This window comes from Ascidiella aspersa, chromosome 4 (genome assembly GCF_963924565.1).
Source record: "Ascidiella aspersa chromosome 4, kaAscAspe10.2, whole genome shotgun sequence".
Lineage (NCBI taxonomy): Eukaryota > Metazoa > Chordata > Ascidiacea > Phlebobranchia > Ascidiidae > Ascidiella > Ascidiella aspersa.
Window position 1 is genome coordinate 15,346,811 of NC_139450.1, and position 21,731 is coordinate 15,368,541.

Below are 21,731 nucleotides of genomic sequence, written 5' to 3' on the forward strand. Positions count from 1 at the left end.
AGTATAGTTTTCCAGGTTATTAAGCCCCAGTTTTTAGTTGTTAAGTTAACTCCAGTTTTGTTAATAAATTTACCTTTCAAGGAAGAAATTATTGCGTTAGATCACAAATTATGACTTGAAATCATATATCAATTGGGTCTCGTATCGTTACCGATTTCACCCTAGTATCGGATATTATGGATCGGGAATCTGCTCCGATCCAATATTTTCGGACATCCCTACATACCATCAATAGATGTAGCCTGTTTCATTAAATGTCAATTAACCAATTTCCTTTACCATTACAAACAGTTTCGATAATTGTTAAGCTTTATCACCCTACCTCCCAAATAAATATGTATCTTAATTACACGATACCATAAATAAACTTAAGTTGTCTTTGCAGTAGCTTTCAGTTTTAAGTACATACTTCAATATGCAAATTTGCTTTACTTTGATATTCGTTCGTGTTTGCCATCCGTTTTTAATTTGGAAATGGTTCAGTTACTTTAATATAGGGGTGACCAACTTTTGTTTTCAAGCGACAACTTAAATTTTTCAGATAGGCACACTAGCAATTATTGTTGTTAGAATAATCCTCAGTAAAACTACGTTATTCAAAAATCCACTCAAACCGTACTTTGTTAGATAAACGGGTATTATTATTATTTTTACGAGGAGACATGCTTTTTGTGGCATTATCTATGACGTGTAGTGCCCAACTTTTAATTATACAATCTACCAACATTGGCGCATGGGCCACAGGTTGTCAACCCCCTTCTCTCAAGTTCAATTATTGTAATTCACGTTTTAACTTTTTATTTGTGTTTTGTTTCGTCCTTTTACAATCAGCATTATTATTCGCCTGTTGTAGTTCAATTGATCTTCGTCAGTGTCAATATGCTTATGCTTTTTTTAAACGCTTGCTGTTTCGTTATCCCATCCAGCATACCACTCTTCAAACATTGCTTATACTCGCGTCTACAATTAAACTTGCACAGCTGAAAACGTGAAAAGTAACGTTTACGTTTTAATATATGAATCTTCTTTTGGGGGGGAGGAACGACAAACATTGTTTTAACGCAAGAAAGAAACGGGAGCAAAGACTTCAAAAGGTTTTGCACAATTTTGTTACACCTTGTACAACTGTTCGCATCGGTAATCCACATAGATATAATTTTTACATGCCACCCTTTTCAGCTAGCCAACAAGATAATATTATATAATTATGCCATTATGTTTATCATACACTTTAAGAGTGTTGTAAAGACACTTACATCCGTTTCAGTTTTATCAGACAGGCGACACAAAATAATTTTTAAATATCAAAATACACCAAACACTAAATGACGTCCGCTTTCAGTCCACACAAAGACCTCCTTGTTCATTAGTCAACAAAAAACGCTATAAATTCGTTATAAATTTAGCAACAAAGTACACATATCGATCGACTGTACGATGACGCGTTGCCCTAAACATGTTAAACTAAAGGTTGGTGTGACAGTACAGGTGAAACAAACTTTATTCATTTAACAACCCAAGGCTTTCGTAAACTTTAATGTTTAAACGGCACAGTGTTATCATAAATTGACGCTTATACGTTGCTAATATTTATTATGCGTGGGTGGGAAGCAGCAGGTGAATTAACGTTGTACGCATCGTGCCATTCGTTGCATCACAGCGTTATCTAAGACAAGTACAGGATGTCGTACGTATTTTTGGTATTTTTGTCTTTTAAATGTTTATTTTAGCGTCATCAGCCCAACGCTGGCAGACTAGGCATCTTTCTCGATTATACGACCTAACTTACAAAAATATAATCCCGATTTCAACTTAATTTAAATTTATTATATTTAATGCTAATTTGTTATATTTTATGCTTATAGATGAGTTCCAACTTAGAAAATACGTCAATTGCTGCTAATAGATTGTTGAGATTTTTTCAGCTAGCTTTTTAACTTCTTGTAACGGGCGGTGATCGATTAGTGCTCTAAGATGGGTTTCTGGTTACGGGGATAAAAATATGCTCGTTGGGAAAGTTGGGCTTGATGGAAGTGGGTAAAGGGGCAGTTAACAGGTTTGATAACAAACATAAGCAACGCCGCGTTGGAAAAGTAGTGGACTTAGTATTGCATTTTATCGATTGCTAACATTAGGCGATCTAGAGTTTATTTTTTAAAAGAGTAATAACCACACATTTTTTTGGTATTTTAATAGTGCCTCGTTTAGATGTGGACATTTGGCATGTTTAATGTTCGAATAGTGCGCACATTCGTATTAGGTGTGTATGTTAGCATGTATTTACATCGAACCATGAAAAAATTGTAGAATGATAATTATTATGAGTGGTATAAAGATTTTAATTAAAAATGTAACACAAAAAGCTAAAATGTTTGCAATCTTAAAATTTCATTGAATAAGCCCTTAACCTAGGCTTGCCATCCGTCCTGGTTTAGCCGGGACAGTCCCGGTTTTACGGCCTTGTCCCGGTGTCCCGCCCGGTTAACCAATTTCTCTCGGATTTTTCAATTTGAGATTTACAAAAAAAAATGTATAATGTATAAACTCTTGAGTTAGCCATTTAGCAATTCTTTCTCAAAGATAAGTAATACTTCTTACTTTTCATTTTTGGTTGGTGAGGCTTCAAGTAAATTTTTTTAACATAAATTAATTATTTTTCCAGCTGGCGTTAAAAAATATTTCTCTAGGGGTGAGGTTGCTGGGGATAGTTGCTTTTTTTTGTCTGTGGTGAGTAAAAAAATTTAAATGGATATTATTCGGCGGGTGCTGGGAGAAATCTTTTTGAGGAAGGTAAGTGAGCGCTGCTGCAACCCGATCACCGTTAAGCAATTTTTATTTTCAAGAATTTTGTTGCCCGTGATGAGACACGTTTTTTAAATGATTGTAGCCCTCAGTTATAACAATAATTTTGAATAATATCATGCCTACTTGATACATCTGCCCTTAACGGTTAAAAAACACTTACAACGTCGCCTCTAGCTTTTCAACTTTTTTATTAAATCATCCTAGAAAAAACGTTGCTGTGTCCCATCTTAAAAAAACAGAGTTTCATATGATGGGACAGTGTGATACGCCAGATGGGTCTAGAAGAATACGTTGTTTTAAAATGATCAATTTGTACCAAAAACATTAAAAAAAACTTTAACTCCATCTTTACACTTACGTAAGTTTAAAACTAACCTGTTTAGAACAATTTCACAGAATCTTACAACGAATTTGCTGTGGTAAGCAAAAATAAATATTTTTGAATTAACAGGACAAGTGCGTGATAAAAAGTGACTGTCTTGGCAAATAATTGTTTTGTGTCTATATTTTTGTTTACAGAAAGGTCTGACTATTAGTTGCTTAGTTAGTTATCTTGGCTACTACAATACAGCCTACATTTTTTTTAATTTATTTTACAATCATGAGAGCTGAGCATAATAGACAATAATAAAAAATGCTCTACAGTTCAAAAACTTTTATTTTTGTGGTCCGAATGTTTTTTATAAACAAATTATGGCTTATCACGCACTAAAATGTTTTGTCTAACTTTTTGTAAATAATTTTCGGGTATACCGATTTTTTAAATGAGAACATGTAGACAAAAATGATTTTTTCATTTTTAATTCAATTAGTTGAATGCGCCTGTAAAACTAATTCATAGCCTTCGATGACAAATAATTCGCCCAAATGCCGGTTATTAACTTTGTTGCCAAAACTTCAAAACAACAAATTGACATCACAAATTCTATAACGAGGTTGTCTTTTTACGTTATCAATATTTATCGTGCGTGGGTGAGAATTAGCAGATGTAATAACAGTGTGGGAATGGCTCCAGCAGTCGTCGCACTCCGGGTCACCTTTTAGGTTTGTATTTATATGTCAAACATTGACCACAAAAATAGTTTTCTTTCTGGTAAATAACGTTTTAAACTATTTTGAGTTTGTGGTTCAAGAGAAGTTGCGCACCGACAGTATAAAAGAAGCCATTTATTACCAACGATTCGCTTTTACAGAATAACTCAACAGGAGAGCGATCATGAAGCTTTTAATTTTATTCGTCTGCGTTTGCGTGGTCTCGGCTGCGAAAAAACGATTTGAAGGGTAAGTTGCAATATATAAACAACTTTAGCAATATACTGAGTAAAATAACTGTATATTTCTTATTAAGAGACCAAGTACTGACTCTTCACCCACGTGCTCCCGCACATCTTCGTCTAATTAAGGAGTTCGGATCTATCGATGGCTTGGTAACAATACTGTAGTTGGGTTTGATGCTTAAATTGCCGGAAGCATTATGCTAAAAGCCGTACCAGAAAAAAAGTGGATTCATTGGAAAACTAGATTTATAGTCGATTTTTTTAATTTAGATTAGATGTATTAGATTCTTATGGATTTATTGATTGGATGTATTCACAGTTTTTTAAATTTAGATTATTTTGCTGTGGTAATATTGGTACATTTTAGAATAGCCTATCTATACTTTTCAGACAGTAAAATCACCTATAAAAGTCGTTCCGAAATCAAATTTTAAGTTCGACTAAAAATGCCATTTGATAAACATTTTTAATTTTACTTGAATTAGACCGTCATTCTCAAGTTAGATTAGGATTATAAGTTGGCGCATTTGCGCCATTTCTTTCAATTAGACAACTTTTTGATTATCTATAGTTGTCCAGTTCCCCTAGATAAATATTACCTAAAATATTGAATACCTTTTTTAATACAAAGACTTTCGTTTTTCTGGTGTGAATACTAGATATACATTTAATACCCTACACAAAAATTAAACAATTATTTAATTAAATAGTCTAACATATTGATTTAATCACCGAACAGGCTGATTTTTGGTCGCCGGAAAGCGCCGATCAGGCGCGAGTTGGACACCCGGTGGATATACGTTTTCCCATGTGAGTAAAATATTAAGCCAAGTTTAAAAATAAGCTAAGTTTTCTAGACAATTGTAAAACAAACTATTGGCTAGTTGTATCCTAAAAACTGTAAACCCACACTTAAAAATCAAAATCCAAGTGAATTGTTCTTAACACAGAAATAATTTTTTGTAATGTTTATTTAAAACTAATCCGGTACTTGTTAAGATAACCCCAACTTTTAATAGCATACAAAATTACTGGAGAACCATTTAATTCGTTAAACAAGAAAATAGATAAAACTAATTTTACCCTAACATTAAAACCAGAAGTCAAACAAATGTATACCAACAACATAGGCTTACTTTACACAAGCTACCTAAAGTAGTAGCCTATTGACTATCAAACTTTGAGAAAAACAAGAGAAAGATGTGCTTCGACTGACACAGAAGTCACAATTGTTTTATATCAGGGGTCGGCAACCTTTTTGTGGTCGCGGGCCTAAACCAAACTAGAAAGGTCTCTGCGGGCCGCACAATAAATTGACTAAGAATTGTGTTATTAAAATGTTAGAACAACTGTAAATCAGACGGGTATCGTTTTTTTGCAATAGAAGACGGGTTTAATTACATTTAAGAAGGCAGTAAAGTGTGAAAAAAATGCGTTTGTTTGGTGTATAATTCGAGTCCACACGTCGTCATCCATACTACTAATGAAAAGTGTAATGAAACTATTTTGAAGAAACGCGATAACTTTATTGGTTAATCTAATTCAATATTTGCTAAATTTTTAAGTCTGGGCTTTTAAATTTTTTTCAAGTTTTTATTACACTGCCGAAAGTAATAAAAAAAAGTTCAAACAAATTTAAATACGTTTACCGTTTGTCCGTGACGTACTTGTCAGCTTTCCACGTCGCAACGGTAAAGAAGCACTAATCTTTTGAAAAGACATTACAAAACGTAAACCAACCGGATGTATGAAGATCATTCGCGCGTAGCAGAAAAATGTTTCGCACTAACGTAGTTAAAATTGTCAAAAAGTATGTGAAATGGACTCATGTCCATTTTGTCAAATATGCGGGGGGCCGGATGAACTACTTTAACGGGCCGAATCCCATCCTGCTTTATATAAAGGGATAACTGTAGGTTTTGACGATGGTGGGCCGAATATAAAAGTTTATGTCGATTTCTTTTACCGTGATTATCGTGAAATAAAGAAAAACAAAAGAAGATTAAACAAAATTCTTATTAAAGCAAGCGTGATGAAATTGTCCTTCAGTTTACTTTGCCTCAATATTTATTGTTGAATTGCATCTGACCAAATTTCAACTCCAGTTGAGGCTGTCATTTGATGAACCCTAGGTTAATTTAGTTTATCAGTCAATGCAAGTAAAATATTCAGCGAACCGAACCTGTGGAAACTTTCTAACGTTTCCCCTTATTTGAGAACCACTGCGTGCTTTAAAAAACTATATGGAATGAACCCTATTCTATTTATATCTTTTTTCACAAAAAGGGTGTAGCCTAACCAGCACTTTTGTCGATAAACTGTTTGTGAAGTTTCCAAATTAATATTACTGCCAAAATTAATATTTCGTTTGCTTCCACCTAATCACGGCTGAAGTGTTTAGCCTAGCTTTGACTAGTTCAGATTTCGCGCGCTTTTGGACAGATTTGTTTTCAGGAATGATGCGACAATTGTCACCAGTCAGACATGTTCTGTCGCGTTGTGTCTAAAGTCCAGTGATGATCCACATAATATGTATCAAAAGGTTTACCAGGAATAACAAAATGATTGTTAACTCCTAACGATTCCCACATATATCGCAGCACCCCGGTTGGGAACCACTGCATGGTTTACTCTGCCGCAACTCGTTTTACGCTGCCGTAGTCATTAACCGGACGACGTTGGTGCGCCGACGAGTGGTTTTACCATATTGTATAGTACTTATGGTCAGCTGATATTTTAGGCCTTACAGACATTTTTTTATTGTGCTTACCCTCCAGCATAACATTTAACTTGTTAGAAATATTGCACCTTAATATATATAAGAAAGTTGCAGTAAAATTTTAGCTCGCCAGTATGCTAGTCAAGGCCAGTTGTTGTTATTTTACAATTATGCACTTGAGCGGAACGCTGTCGAAGGGTAAAACAATTAAATGGACAACGTCACAGTTTGTCCTCATGGTTATAACGGGAACACACAAAAAGACCTAAAAAGCAAAAATACCTAAAGCAGAATAATCTATAAAACCATAGTATTAAGACCAACAACATAATACAGCCAAATACGCAGTAATATCCCGTACAGCATAAGATCAAAATCGTCTGAATAAGACCTAAATCTGTCAGAGTAAGGTCTAAATTCATCAGAATAAGGCCTAAATTCGACGGAATTAGTCCTAAATTCATCGGAATAAGGCCTAAATTCATCGGAATAAAGCCTAAATTCGTCGGAATTAGTTCTAAATTCATCACAATAAAACCTAAATTCATCGGAATAAGTCCTAAATTCATCAGAAGAAGACCTAAATGGCCATAATAACGCCAGAGCCTGTGGGTAAAGGGTATGGGACGTTCGGGGGCCATCTGTCTGGCATCGGACGTTTTGGTGCCAAGGTTTGGACGCCATAGTCTGACCGGCGCCGTCAGGGCGTCGGTGTTTTGGCAACGGATTTTCGTTCCTGTTTGGGGTTATTGGTGGGTAATGGGTGGGGTTAGAAAATGGGTTAGTGTTGAAATTATTAGGGGAGTTAGTGATGTACTAAGGGGTTGGGTTTGGGGTTAGTTAAAGTGTTGTTTAGGCCTGATTCTGACCATTTAGGTCTTATTCCGACGGATTTATGACTTATTCCGATTTAGACGGTAGCAATATCATTAGGTTTTAGTCCTATTTTGGCCTTATTCCGAATTGTGTTTTATTATGACGTTGGCGTTGTTCTTATCTCGGTCTTATGGCTGGAGTCCGGTTATAACCTCTTACTTTGAGGTGAGATGATTGTAACCGTATAATAGTTTAGTAATATATGATAGCCAGTGTTTACGACTAAGTTGCGCAGTTGCGTAGCCATATCAGACAATTTGCGCAGTAAAATTTTCTTTTTGCGCACTTACATCTTAGTTAAATGCAAACTAAAAAATCTTTACATTTCTGGCCACAACAGTTTTGATAATTTTCGGTATAGTTTTATTGTTGCTTGTAGCTAAATTTAAGACAACAACTCAACAAAATGTTGACAAAATGGCAAAATCATCTTGATCAGTACAAATAAGCGAGTGGTTTGCGATCCTTGATTGTGAGCTAAAGGCACCACGTATTCTATCTGTCTAAATTAGACTTTTTAGTTACCCATAAGACCGAAATGAAAAACATCAAAATTACAGTTCGGAATAAGACCAAAATATAGCACTAATTCCTAATATTCGTAGCACTAAGACAAACTTACAGTGAATAAATTGTTTTGTGTTTCTATGCTTTATAAATGCATAAAGTGAACAGTTGTTTAAAAAAGTATGAAAAACACTTGACTATTACAACATTTACGATTATGACATTGATAATGCGTATTGTTTTACCTGAATGGCCAAAATCAGGCTTATATACAACACTTCATCTAACCCCGAACCCCACCCCTAAGTACATTACTAACTCCCAAAATAATTTCAACCCTAACCCATTTTCGATCTCCCCCCATTACCCACCCATAACCGCAAACAGGATTAACAACCAGGTGCCAAAACAGCGGCGCCCAAATAGCGCCGATCAAGCGCACCAATGTCGACACCTAAACGGCCAATTGTGTGTTCCCATTTAAACTTTATTGCAGTTGCACATTTCCGACTTTAACCGGGAAAAGAAAGTTTCCTGATAATATTTGTTTCATGATATCACGCTTTGTGACGTCATCTTTGAAATTTTTACGTCAAGCCCACATAAAAAACATCGATCTTCCCCGGACCTATTTAACTCAGCCTTCCAAAAATTCTTGCCAACTAAAAAATATATTTTCTTAGTAGAAATTTTTTTAACACATGCCAGGGATAGGCAAACGTTTCACCTCGTAAATCGCATTTTATAATTAAAATTTTCAAAACCATAATAACTTAAAACGAAAAAAATTGTTTCCATTTTCATTACTCATCGACATCCTATTCGAATATATCTCCTTATAACAAGGGTGTCCAACATGAGGCACGCGTGCCAAATGTGGCACGCGACCTAATAATAAAATGGCACGCAAGCCCCACAAAAATACAGCCAATTGTCAAAAAAGCTAAATTTGGTTTACAGCCAATTGTCATAATTTATTCACCATACAAAACAATCCCAGCAATCCCGACAACATAAAGTACTTCTGATATTATACCACTATACTGTTTTTATTTTTTTCAAAAAAGCGCTTTTAATATTACAAAAAAATGGTTGCTAAACCTTGGCACGGGAAGAAGTTGTAAGATAAAAATTGGCAGTCGGCATGTTTGAGTTGGTCAGCCCTGCCTTATAACCTTATTATAATAGTTCAACATCACTATGCGGTACGTGATTTTTGTTCACGTTTTGTGGCGCTTGTCAAGCAGTTAGAGTTTTGCAGGTCTACAAAGGTTTGGTAAAACCATAGTTTGTGCACGTATAGTGCGGTTTACTAAAAAAATTAACCTATTTTTGATTTTACTATAGGAAATTTCTTCGCGTCGTAAAAAAGAAGTTGGAGAAGTTGCACATCGACTACGAAATTAAAATCTTTGACTTGCAGAAGTTAATAGATGTCCAAGTCAACCCGTTAGAAATACCGATATCATATTACCAAACATACCACACCTACGACGAGGTGATCAAATAATTCTAATTAATAGTAATTAGTTCACGTTTAGTGATTCGTTCTTAAACAGCGTATAGCCAGTAATAATTTTCAGGCCAGTTTGCATTTAGTGGACAATGTTTTGGTGCTACTTCTTGGGAAAATCAATAGCTTCCACAAACTAGAACTATTTATCAGGCTGTGGGGGGCACGTGGCTATGGCCCCCAAACTGTATTTTTTGCCTATTTGAACAATGCAAATCCATTTTTTTCTCAGTTGTAATTGTTCTCGTATGTCCTATGCTATTTTAATAAAAATCGTTTTAGCCCCAAGGCGCAGTGTATGTGGCACCGCACCATCAAAAATGAAAGGTTCGGCAAAATAAACGATATAAATGACGTTTGCGGTAACGCGATAAACATGACTTCAAACTGATCTGAATAATATCATGTTTGGGTTTTTATCTAATATCAAGTTATCGTGGAAGATCTTTTTTACTATCGGTACATTCGCCAAGCAATCGTTTTTATCGTACTACTACTTTTAACCCTGTTCTTGACGTATTTACTAACTCAATTCATTTTCTTTCACTTTTAATATTTTGTTTAACTCTGTACTACAGATCAACCAGTGGACCAGCGATATCGCTGCTGATTACCCTAACCTTGTTACTAGGAATGTTATGGGTCAGTCATGGGAGGGCAGAGATATCACGATGCTCACGTTGAGTACCTCAAGCACAAATCCAATTTTTTTGATTGATTGTGGAATTCACGCCCGTGAATGGATTTCACCTGCTGTGTGCCAGTGCTTTGTCGACCGAGTCAGTAATGCCATTATGATTGTTACCTTCAATTGTAAATTAAAGTTACAAATTGCAAAGTTGTTTTCTGGCGATAAAACTTCTCTAGTTGTCTATTTAACAAAATGTGCTTGCATTTAGAATAAGAAATTCATTTTTTTTAATTTTTGTAAAACGATCTGACAGATGCTGTCAGGCTATGGAATCGATACTGGTGTCACAGAAATACTCAACGCAGTCACATTTGCCGTGATACCTGTATTGAATGTCGATGGCTACTCTTTCTCGCATACCAATGTAAGTAATTCAAGATATATAGTTTGTAACCTAAAACTGTTACTTTATCAGGGGTGCCAGATGGCAAAAATAAAAAAGCCAAACTTACCTAATAAAAGCCAAATCTATACTACTAACTCTAACAAGGCCATGTTTTTCCTTCTATTAATAAAAAATGCAATAAATGGTCATGCTTGCACATTAAATTTCCTCTTTTGTGGCAATTTTTTGTCGCTTTTTGTAAAATTTTCTTGGCAATTTTTACTCTTTTTGTAATTTTTTTGGGCAAATTTTTTTCTTTTTGTGTTAGTTTGATCTCTTCTAAACATAACATTTATGTATTTTATGAATAAAACAAAAAGCCAAATTTCATTTGGATTTTTTGTTTGAAAAAGAAAAATCCAAAGAGGTTAAAAAAAGCCCAAATTTTCAAATTTTTTTTTTTTTTTTAGGCAACGGCCTGTACTTTATCCAAAAATATAAAGTTTATTAATCTCACTACATAACATTTGTACATTTTTAACCTTTCTATAAACAAGAACCGAGAAGACCTATAATTTTAACGTTTAGGACCGTATGTGGAGAAAGACAAGATCCAATTACGGTACCGTTTGTACTGGGGTTGATCCTAACCGAAACTTTGACGCTGGATGGTCTGGCCCTGGTGCCAGCTCAAATCCTTGCTCAGAAACTTACTACGGACCAATCGTGGAATCGGAACCACTTTCTCAACATCTCAGCAACTACATTAGAAATAATATTCATCAGATTGATGTAATTACAATTTATCTGATATTTTAATCTATTCTATACTTAAAACATTGATGCACTAAAATAGTTAAAACCATTTGTTATTTAATAATTGTTTACTACAGACGACACTTTGTTTTTCAGTATAATATTCTATAGGCCCGACACCTACGACAAACATGCTAAAGCTTTATATCCTACAGGCATATGTAACATTTCACAGCTACGGGCAAGTTTACATCTTTCCATATTCATACACCGAAACCAAGGACCCATCGAACAAAGACGAGTTGGTAAGTTGCCAACGATTGTCGAAAGCTTGTTTCATTCCTTACCACATTGAATTTATTGCAGATGTATCTTGCTGAAGCTTCGACAGCACAACTACAAACTGTGAATAAGAAGATATTCGATTTTGGAGAAGGACACGAAGTGTTTTGTAATTATTACTATTTTGTCTTTGTTGATTGTAAACATTGGCAAGAAAGCTAATATAAAGTTAATGTTTATAGATCTTGCTGCAGGAGGTTCAGACGATTTTGCCTATGATGCTGGCGTACCAATCTCGTACACAATCGAGCTGAGGGATCAAGGCCGTTACGGTTTTCTTTTGCCAGAAAACCAGGTTAGCTGGACAATGTGAAATGAAAACAAGCCATTACAAATCTAATAGCCAAATTAAATCGTTTGTAATTAATTTAAGTTGCGCGACAATTTGTTTTCTTTGACAGATATTCGACAGCTGTATGGAGATTTTTCCAGCGGTTGACGTGATTTCCAGGCACATCATGAGTTATTACAGCAAATAAATGTATGTTTCCTGCTGACCGCATATGGCAAATATACATATGAAGAGATAAATTTGCGTTGGTTTCTATATGAAAGGCAGATTTGCAGAACAGCGACATAACACCTAGTCCTAAGTCGTATAAACAAATAAATAAACTTTGTTTTACTAGGAATGTTTTAAAAGCCGATCTGGATTTTTATCACTGTAAATCTTCTTAAAAAAATGAGTTAAAACCACTGATCTCTATAAAACCTGGATAGCGCAACTAGTGGTTGAAAATTGAAGCCAATTAGAACGCTTTAACTCCATCTTGAAAAGGTCCTAAAGTGCGTTAATTTTGCATTACGGCTTATGGAGGAAGGTGCTAGTAACAGCGTTTTCCGACTATTTATTAACATTTATTACTTAAAATTAATGGTTTCTAAGGCTGCAAGCCATACTCTAATCATTTGGAAGAGAAAAAAACCTAATACTGTATAATTAACGCAAAAATCGGCATTTTTAGAACGACGAAACCCGTGCCTATATATACTCAATATATAGGCACGGCGCTGGTCTAGAATCCTACCACAATTATTAAATCAACACACAATATTTGGGTTAGGGTGCGAGTTGGCCTTTGGATTTGGGTGGGTCAGGTATTATTATATTCATTATTGACCCACCCTAACCCAAAACGCTAACGCACACCCTAACACAAATTATGTGCGTTCAATTCAATTTTATTATTTTGGCACATAACGTTAATACAACAACAAATGCAATAAGAATATTATGCCAGGAGGCACCGATACAACCAACAGGTTTACCAGTCAAGGTGCCCCATTTCACTATATATAATGATTTTAAATTGATTCTAATTTATATATTTCTGAAATTTTAAGTAATTGCAATTCCTTAAAAAGTTTTGTCGGGTCATCGTTGTGGTATAATTCTAGGTCAGTATGATTTTTTTCCCACTTCAATGCCACCCAACCTTTCAGCTTAGTTTTTGATTGAGAAGCTGCTGGTAAAACTCTGGAGTATAGACAGTTACCGGCCAGAAATTTATTAATAGTAATTTTGAGCACAACGTGAACAGATTGGCCATTTTCTGTCTATTTTTTTCTTAGGAGGCACTGACAGTGGCATGTATATAAATACTTTTGAAGTAGCTATTTTTCACAAATTCAAACTAGATGGGTAACACTAATTTATGGAAAGATAAATGTTCGGAACGCTCACAGTATTATTATTAAATATAATAACACTTGACCCACCTTCACCCAAACGCTAACCCCCACTGTAACCCAAATATTGTGCGTTGGTTTAATAATTGTTTTAACGGTGTAACACTTAAATTATTGAGCGTTCCGACATTTCCGACCATTCATCATTCCGTAAATTAGTATTACCTAACTATAGATGGGTAATGAGAATCGACTGCTGATGATAATATTTGAATATGTATTGCAGTTGACCAGTTTTGCTTTAACTATCCAAATAAAGTATAAAAATGCCAGGCATGCAATGCTGTGCGTTTGGTTGCCTAAAGCGCAAACGCAAAAAAGCTAGTAGAAGTGACAGTGATGGTAGCTCGGATGAAGAAACAGTCCTAAAGAGAAAATTTCCGAGAACTTTTCATAAGTATGATAATTATAATAGATGCCAGAAATATCCAGTTTGAGTGTTGTCTTACTGGTTATAAAACTCATAATAACTGTAGTAGTATAGCCAATCTTTGAAAATGGTTTTCTTGGTCAGTGTTGTAGATGTATTTCAATTTGGTACATCTTTACTATGCTGGTTGATAATACTGTTTTTGACCAACAACGCTTATAATCAGTTGGCCCTGTAAATATACATACTTTTAATAAATGCAGTTAGCTTAGATAGTTGCAGATTGAATATTAGTTTACCTACTCACTTAGCTAATTGAAAATATTAGTTCTTAATTTAGCTTAACTTTCAGTTACTAGTTACCTATAAGCTATGAGGACAGATTAAAGTTGTTAGTATTAGACAGGTTTTAACACTAGTAATTAGCATTTAGAAGTCACATCAATTTCTATATAATTATTACAAATCACTTCCGTAGAATTTTAGAAGTATTTCTCTATTATAGATGAGTTATGTAATAGTACTCTTGACAGATTTCCAGCAGATCAGGAAAGAAAAAATCTTTGGGTGGCAAACATTCACCGTAGCAATTGGGCGCCGACGAAACATTCGATGGTGTGTTCCGACCATTTTGCTGAGAAAAAAATAATTCGGACTGGATATAAAGTGCGACTTGCCAGCGATGCGGTTCCGACCAGACATAAAAAATTTCCAAAATACTTAAAAAAGGTAGATATATACATTCTATATATATATATGTATATAAACATACCATACTGATAATATCAGAGCTGATAGACATGTCTAATAACTAAATTACTATACTATACTATAGTAGTTTAGTTATTAGAAACCTCGCATCAGCTCCAAAATTACCTGGATAGTCATTCCATGCTTAATTTAAAGAGCCGGAAACCCAACACAGATTATTAATTTATAAATTTCAAATATTCACTAATATTGAATATTTATTAACTAGGTATAAAAAAATTTCAATTAAATGGTTTTGTTTCATGAAATACACATAATAATAAAGGAGCATTTTTCAAATGTGTCCCTCAGGCCCCAGGGGGCCACAAAGAAGTCTTCAGGGGGCAACAGACATGTCATATTTTAATTTTTAGTTAGTTAAACCATTTTGTTTTGGTTTGCAGTATGTCCAGAGACCTGACTTATAAAAGGGGGCATGACTTATAAAAGGCTGAGAACCACTGGTCTTTATGTGGCAATATGCCTAATAATATTTATATTTTGTACAAATGTATTGATTAATTTAATTACTTTCTAGATTGTCCTGTAAAATATCTAGCTATTTCTAAATATAATTTTTTCGAACCCATTGATTTAGTTTGTCAAAGTTAGACAAGCCATAAAAATTAAAAGTGCCACTATAGCTGGAGTCTGTTGCAAAATTATTTTCCCTTTGAGGTCTTTGATAGATGGGTGCAAAAATTTTGAAAAACTTTAAATTAAATGTGGAATGACCCATATAACAAATTAGGGTATTACAATGAACGACATTTATAGTTAAACATTAAAAAATACTATGTAAAAAGTAAACATTTGTGACACACCACTGTGTATCCTAAGCAAAATGTATTAAATATTATTTAAAAAAAACTAAAGCACCCTAAGATTGAACATTAACTACATTGTAAACTAAAACACACTTGAAGTTTAAATAAAGTGTAAAACTTTTTTTAGCAAACAAAAGAAAGAAAACTACCAAATGCCAGACTACAAGTGCTAGGATCAACCAACCAACTTAAGATTCCCAAGAACTACATAACACATGACCATAATTACTGCTTGAACATTTATTCAAAAAACGAAGAGAACAAATTGAAAGAAAGCAATGAAAAAATTATACGATTAAAAAAGAAAATGAAAGTTGCAAGACAAAAAGCGAGAAGATTAAAATTGAAGGTCAATTCTTTAAAGGGGATTATTAGAATTTAAAAGGATAAAAATTTAATTTCAACTCGCTGTGAAGACATGTTAAAGCAGTTTTTATCAGAGGTACCATTTGAACTATTAACAAGAATAAAAAAAACAAAATCTGGCAAAGGATTTAAATATTCAGCAGCTTTAAAATCATTTGCACTTACTCTACAATTTTATTCCTCTAAAGCATATGAATTTGTCCGTAAAAGTTTCGATTTTTCATTACCTCACCAAGCCCAGATTCGAAAATGGTACGGCAAAATAGATGCGGATCCAGGATTTACAAAACCAGCTTTTATTGCAATTAAAGAAAAGGTGAGAATCGCCCACAACAATGGTAAACAAGTTATGTGCTCCCTTATGCTTGACGAGATGTCTATTAGGAAACATATTGCTTGGGATGGTAAAAAGTTTCGTGGTTTTGTAGATCATGGAAATGGTCTCTATGATGAAGTCTTTTTACCATATGCGAAGGATGTTCTCGTTTTAATGGTTGTATGTATTAATAGTGGTTGGAAGGTGCCATGTGCATATTTTTTTGTAGATGGCTTAAGTGGTGCAGAGCGTGCAAACATCGTCAAAATATGTATTCAGTGTGTTTCATACACTGGTGCAAAGGTAGTATCTCTGACATGCGACGGTCCTTCTTGTCATTTCACTATGTTACGAGAACTCGGTGCATCTATGATACCAGGTTGCTTAACAGCAAACTTTGAACATCCCTCGAACAAAACCGAGCGGATTTATGTTCTTCTTGATGTTTGCCATATGCTTAAACTTGTGCGAAATACTTTTGCTGATTGGGGAATTTTGGTAGATGGAGATGGAGGAAAAATCAAATGGCAATACATTATTGCATTGCAAAAACTCCAACAAAATGAAGGTTTGCGTTTGGGCAACAAGCTTAAGCTGGCACACATCAAATGGCAGCAGCAAAAAATGAAGGTAAACCTTGCAGCACAGGCATTGAGTTCTAGTGTGGCTGATGCCATCCAATATTGTGCAGAGAATTTAAAACTAAAGGAATTTAAGGGATGTGCACCAACTGTCAGGTTCTTACGAATGTTTGATCGTTTATTTGACTTTTTAAATTCAAGAAATCCCCTCGCCAAAGGTTTTAAGTCTGCCCTTCGGATTGCGAATAAGTTTGTATGGGATCCCTTTCTTTCAGAATGTTTTACTTACATAATGCAGTTAAAAACAACTGACAGCACTCCAATGCACATTTCCAGAAGAAAAACTGGTTTTGTTGGTTTTTTAGCCTGTATCCAGAGCCAATGCTCCACTAAGTTATTTGTTAATGTACAAGTTTAGCCAAGATCACCTAGAATTGTTTTTCAGTGCTGTCCGAACTGCTGGTGGCTGCAATAATAACCCAACAGCACAACAGTTCACAGCAGCCTTCAAGCGTCTTTTGATGAGAAGCTGTATTAAAGGTACAAATGGTAATTGCTCCAACCAGGATTCAACAACAATTCTGGATGCAATAAGCGACACCTGTAAAACAAATTATACGGAGGTAAAGTTAACTGATGTGGCATTAATTAAAAAATATGACCTCATTGAACGTCTGCCCATTTCAACAGACCATGATTACTGTGACAGTAAAAACATAAAAATGTTATCAGAATATAAAAAAGCAGCTATTACATACATAGCTGGGTATGTTGCAAAGATGGCAAAAAAACAAACAACATGTTTTACCTGCTCCTTGGCACTTGGTTCCCAGAAAATGATAGCACAACCCAGTTTTTTGACATTCAAAGACAGAGGAGGTCTTATGAAACCATCAGAAAGTGTAATTAGAGTGTGCTCTGACACCGAAAAATGCTTCTTAAGATTGTTGGCATGTTCTGGTGGAAAATTACCGATTAATACAGGAATTCCAGATGTCATTGCAACATCAGTATTACACAGTATTAATGCATCCCAATTATTTCCTGATTTAGATAGTCACATGTTTGACAGTACAGTGATGGATAATCATGTCTTTCAACTGATCAAAGTTGTATCGAAGTGCTACAGTAAGATAAGGCTGTACCATCTTGGAAAGAAAACCTCTGAAAAAATAGTGGGAGAAAAAATAAGAAAAAAGCTTAGCAAACTAGTTTTATTTAACAATCAATAAGTTTTATTAATCACATGTTCACTTGTTGTTTTAAATTTGTACTATTTGTTTATTGCTACTGTTGTTAAATATTTTTCAATTATTGCGTTTTTTTCTTTGCTGCAAGCAACCAAGTTACTTTTAAAACCGACTGTGTCAGTCTATAGAAGTATATGCAAAAATATGGCTAACCTTCAGGACATCCAATAAAATGCATCCTTGGGTTTTTTAAATTATAACCTGGTTAAGGATATCCTAGCCGAACACGAGTTTTGTTCCATGTTTGTCTACAAAATAAAATAAAACTTAAATAGAAGCCTTTACATAACAAAAATGCAGAGCATTATTTTAGTACTATTATAGTTTTAACTCAAAAGTAACCAACAAGCAGAAAGAATTGAACAAAAGATTTAATAAAAGATAAGTATAGTTGAGTGTAAAACTGTCATACTGGTTTAGTCTCGTAAAAAAACACAAAAAATAGGTGCTTTTAACGTTTTTTTATTTCTGAATAGTCAGATATTGGCTTGTCGCTTTAGAAACCACCAACTTTAAGTTATAAGTAGTCTAAAAATAAATGGGAAAAATACACTGGTTTAGTCGTCTTTAAAAAGCAGATTTTTGCGTTAATTATGCAGTTTTATTTATTTTTTCTCCTTTAAATAATTGAAGTATGGCTTGCGGCCTTAGAAACCACTAATTTTAAGTCACAAGCATTCCTAAATAGTCAGAAAACGCTGTCACTAACACCCTTCTCCATAAGGCGTAATGCAAATTTTGCGCATTTTAGGACCTTTACAAGATGGCGTTTCAGCCTTCTAATTGGCTTCAAAAACCGCTCACGTGTGCCACTAGTTGCGCTATCCAGGTTTTATAGAGATCAGTGGTTAAAACCAGTGTAACCACATATCCTAACCCGCGTGGAAGTAACAATTGTTATCATATCAACTGGCCGTCACGGTGTTGGCTCGGATCCTAGCTGCGTCACACCCACACGCTGCCTCTGTATTTAAGTTATAACACCGATCGGTCGATGTCTCCACGGAAAATATGAAAACCAAAAAATTACTTTATTTAAGTGAAGCAATCGCCAACAGTTTTAAAACCGCGACCGTACAGTTCAGCCAACAGAGGCAGCACAACAAGGTGTGAAATTTTAATTGTAGTTAGCATAACGCAACACTATGACGTTACAATACACAATTCAACTCACCAAAAACGTGGCAGGAAAACAACGAAACAGTACCAAGGGTTTGGTCATCAATAAATATAAATCACGAAACAAGTTTAACTAAGTCACTTATGTGGTAAAAAAAGAAGTAATAAAAAGGCAACTTATCTTACCGTGTTAGCGACAGCATTAACATTTCACTGCATTTACAGCCTCGACCCCCCTGGGGGCCACGGGCATAACTCCATGAATGATAACCTTTCTTGTAATGTTTTCTAGCACTTTTTTCTGACACGTTTTTGGGCTCATCAGAAGGGATGTTTAAAGTAGAATATTGGATTCTTTTATTTGTGCTGTTAGCCGAGCAACTAACGTGTTATATAAGGTACAGAGGTTTGGCAAGTTTTGCAAAAAAGGGCGGTAAGTTAAAAATGAAAGATTAAAATTGTTGCAGTGACTTTAATGGTTTCGTTTGCGTTGGGCAACACACCTACGTTTGAACAAACTCTGTTTTTTGTCAACTTTAACATTTAAACTGAAAAAAATTTCGCGCTACGCGCGATTCCTCTATTTTATTCTTTTGTCAACCCTTTTTTTACCACAAAGTCTTTTGGACTGCCATTGTATGTTTGCTTTCTATTAGTAATAAACATGACATCAAAGGTATAACGGCCCTATTAAAATTACAGTTTTGCTAACTTATATATAAACGATAAAACGTATATCCACTTCGAACTATTTTTTATCCACATTTTATATATAACAGGCTAGCAACAGAGGCACTCTAAACTTTTTTGCGCGAATCTATAATGTTTTTGCAATATTGCCGTAGTATTGTGTGTCGTCACATCTTTTGAAACACGATAACGCAATGTTTAAATTTTGCGCTTGACATCACACCCTTACATCTATTGAGTCCATGCCCAACTCCTACACATTTTTCAAAATCAGCTTGTGTCGAGCACGAGCAATTTGTTGTGTGCCCAATGCGAAAAGCCTCCTGAATTACCTATACAGTTTAGCCAATTCAACGAAATAAAACTAAATTTTTTCGCGCTTCGCGCGGCCCACAATAACCTCCACTATTTCATGTTGTTACAGAGATATTTAATTGAAAAATGCCGAATTACTTTTCGCAGGGGGGCGCAGGGCATACGAAAATTACCAAAGGGGGGCGCGGCTTAAAAAAGGTTAAGAACCACTGTGCTAACCAAATATTTACATATCTTGGGACCCAAGGCGAAACTAGAGATAAACTTTGAACCACAACATAAATTACACAGAAAAAACACAACCGTAAAAACACAAATTTTTTACGTAAAATGTTTGATGGGGTAAATAACTTTTTAACCCAATTAGGACTAAAAATTAGGACAATTTTGATATTTTTCATGGAAAAAGTGTTAAATGATATGAAACGGTAAATATGGGCGCAATCCAACAGTTTCTATCCATGAACATATAAGTGTTACCGGTACTGAATTGCTTAACGATAATCGGCTTAATCATTAAAACATTTTTGGCCCTTTTACATAAAATTACTTATATGACCACAGTAGTCGCATCGACCGGTGTCGGACCGGCAGACATTCGCATATAACTCGGGTTTCGGAATAATAAGTATTGTTTTTTTATAACTCGCTATAGAAACCACTAATTGTGTGCAAAGCCTCACAACACCTAAGGCAGGGGTGTTCAAATGATTTCTATCATGATCCACCACAGTCAAACCTGACAACATAATGATCCACCAAATACGAATAGTAAACATGTTGGACACACTTAAATTTTTATGGTGCTTTATTTATGTAAATGTACCCTACAACATATTGATAACTTTGTAAAAGTCAAAAGTGAAGTGTGCTACAGCACCAAGATTGTTTCAGTGAGAAAAATGAAGAGTTGGTTTAGACCAGGGGTCGGCAACCTTTTTCTAGTCGCGGGCCAACACCTAACTTAGAAAGGTCTTTGTGGGCTGCACAAAATGTTAACTGAGAATTGTGTTATTAAAATGTTAGAACAACATTTAATGGCGGACCTCGGATCTTTTTTTTCATCTAAAAGCGTGTTTAATTACATTTAAGGAGGCAGTAAAGTGTTGGCGCAAAGCGCAAAAAAAGGCGTGTTTGGTTTAAAATTCAAACCCAAACGTCGTCATCCATACTGCTAATGAAAAGTGTAATAAAACTAATTTGAAGAAACGCGATAATATTAATAGTTAATCGTGTTTAGTTTTTGTTAACCTTTCTAAGTGAGGACGCACGTGGCGAGCAACGCGAGCGAAAAAAATATATATATATATGACCAATATTTTTGAATTCGTTTTCCGTAAACGGCAACGAAGCGCCGATCTAGTTCAAAAGACGGCATCAAAACTTAAAGCAGTTGGACGTAGAAAAATCATTCGTGCGAAGCGCGAAAATTTTTCGCACTTATGTATAGTTAAAATAATCAAAAAGTAAGTATTTTATTTTTTCAAGACTACATTAGAAGAACCGCACAAAACGTTGAAAAGATCCGGAACCGGATCCGATCCGCCATTTTAACATGACCGACCTAAGGTATTACCAACTTCTGGATTAAGACAATATGTTTATACTTTAAAATGTTGGTAGAAACAGATAGAACCACAATCTTGT

The 21,731-nt window shown here is 34.9% G+C and overlaps 1 protein-coding gene across 1 annotated transcript; it reads left to right on the forward strand.

Annotated features, from left to right (window-relative positions):
• Window positions 1-4,021: 4,021 nt before the first annotated feature.
• On the forward strand, window positions 4,022-12,290 carry LOC146148136 (carboxypeptidase B-like). The gene is made up of 11 exons (XM_083388013.1): window positions 4,022-4,086; window positions 4,154-4,232; window positions 4,822-4,892; window positions 9,532-9,682; window positions 10,276-10,476; window positions 10,642-10,752; window positions 11,302-11,505; window positions 11,685-11,774; window positions 11,836-11,920; window positions 11,994-12,106; window positions 12,213-12,290. The coding sequence occupies exons 1-11, from the start codon at window positions 4,022-4,024 to the stop codon at window positions 12,288-12,290; spliced, it is 1,248 nt and encodes a 415-aa protein (XP_083244139.1).
• The last annotated feature ends 9,441 nt before the right edge of the window (window positions 12,291-21,731 follow it).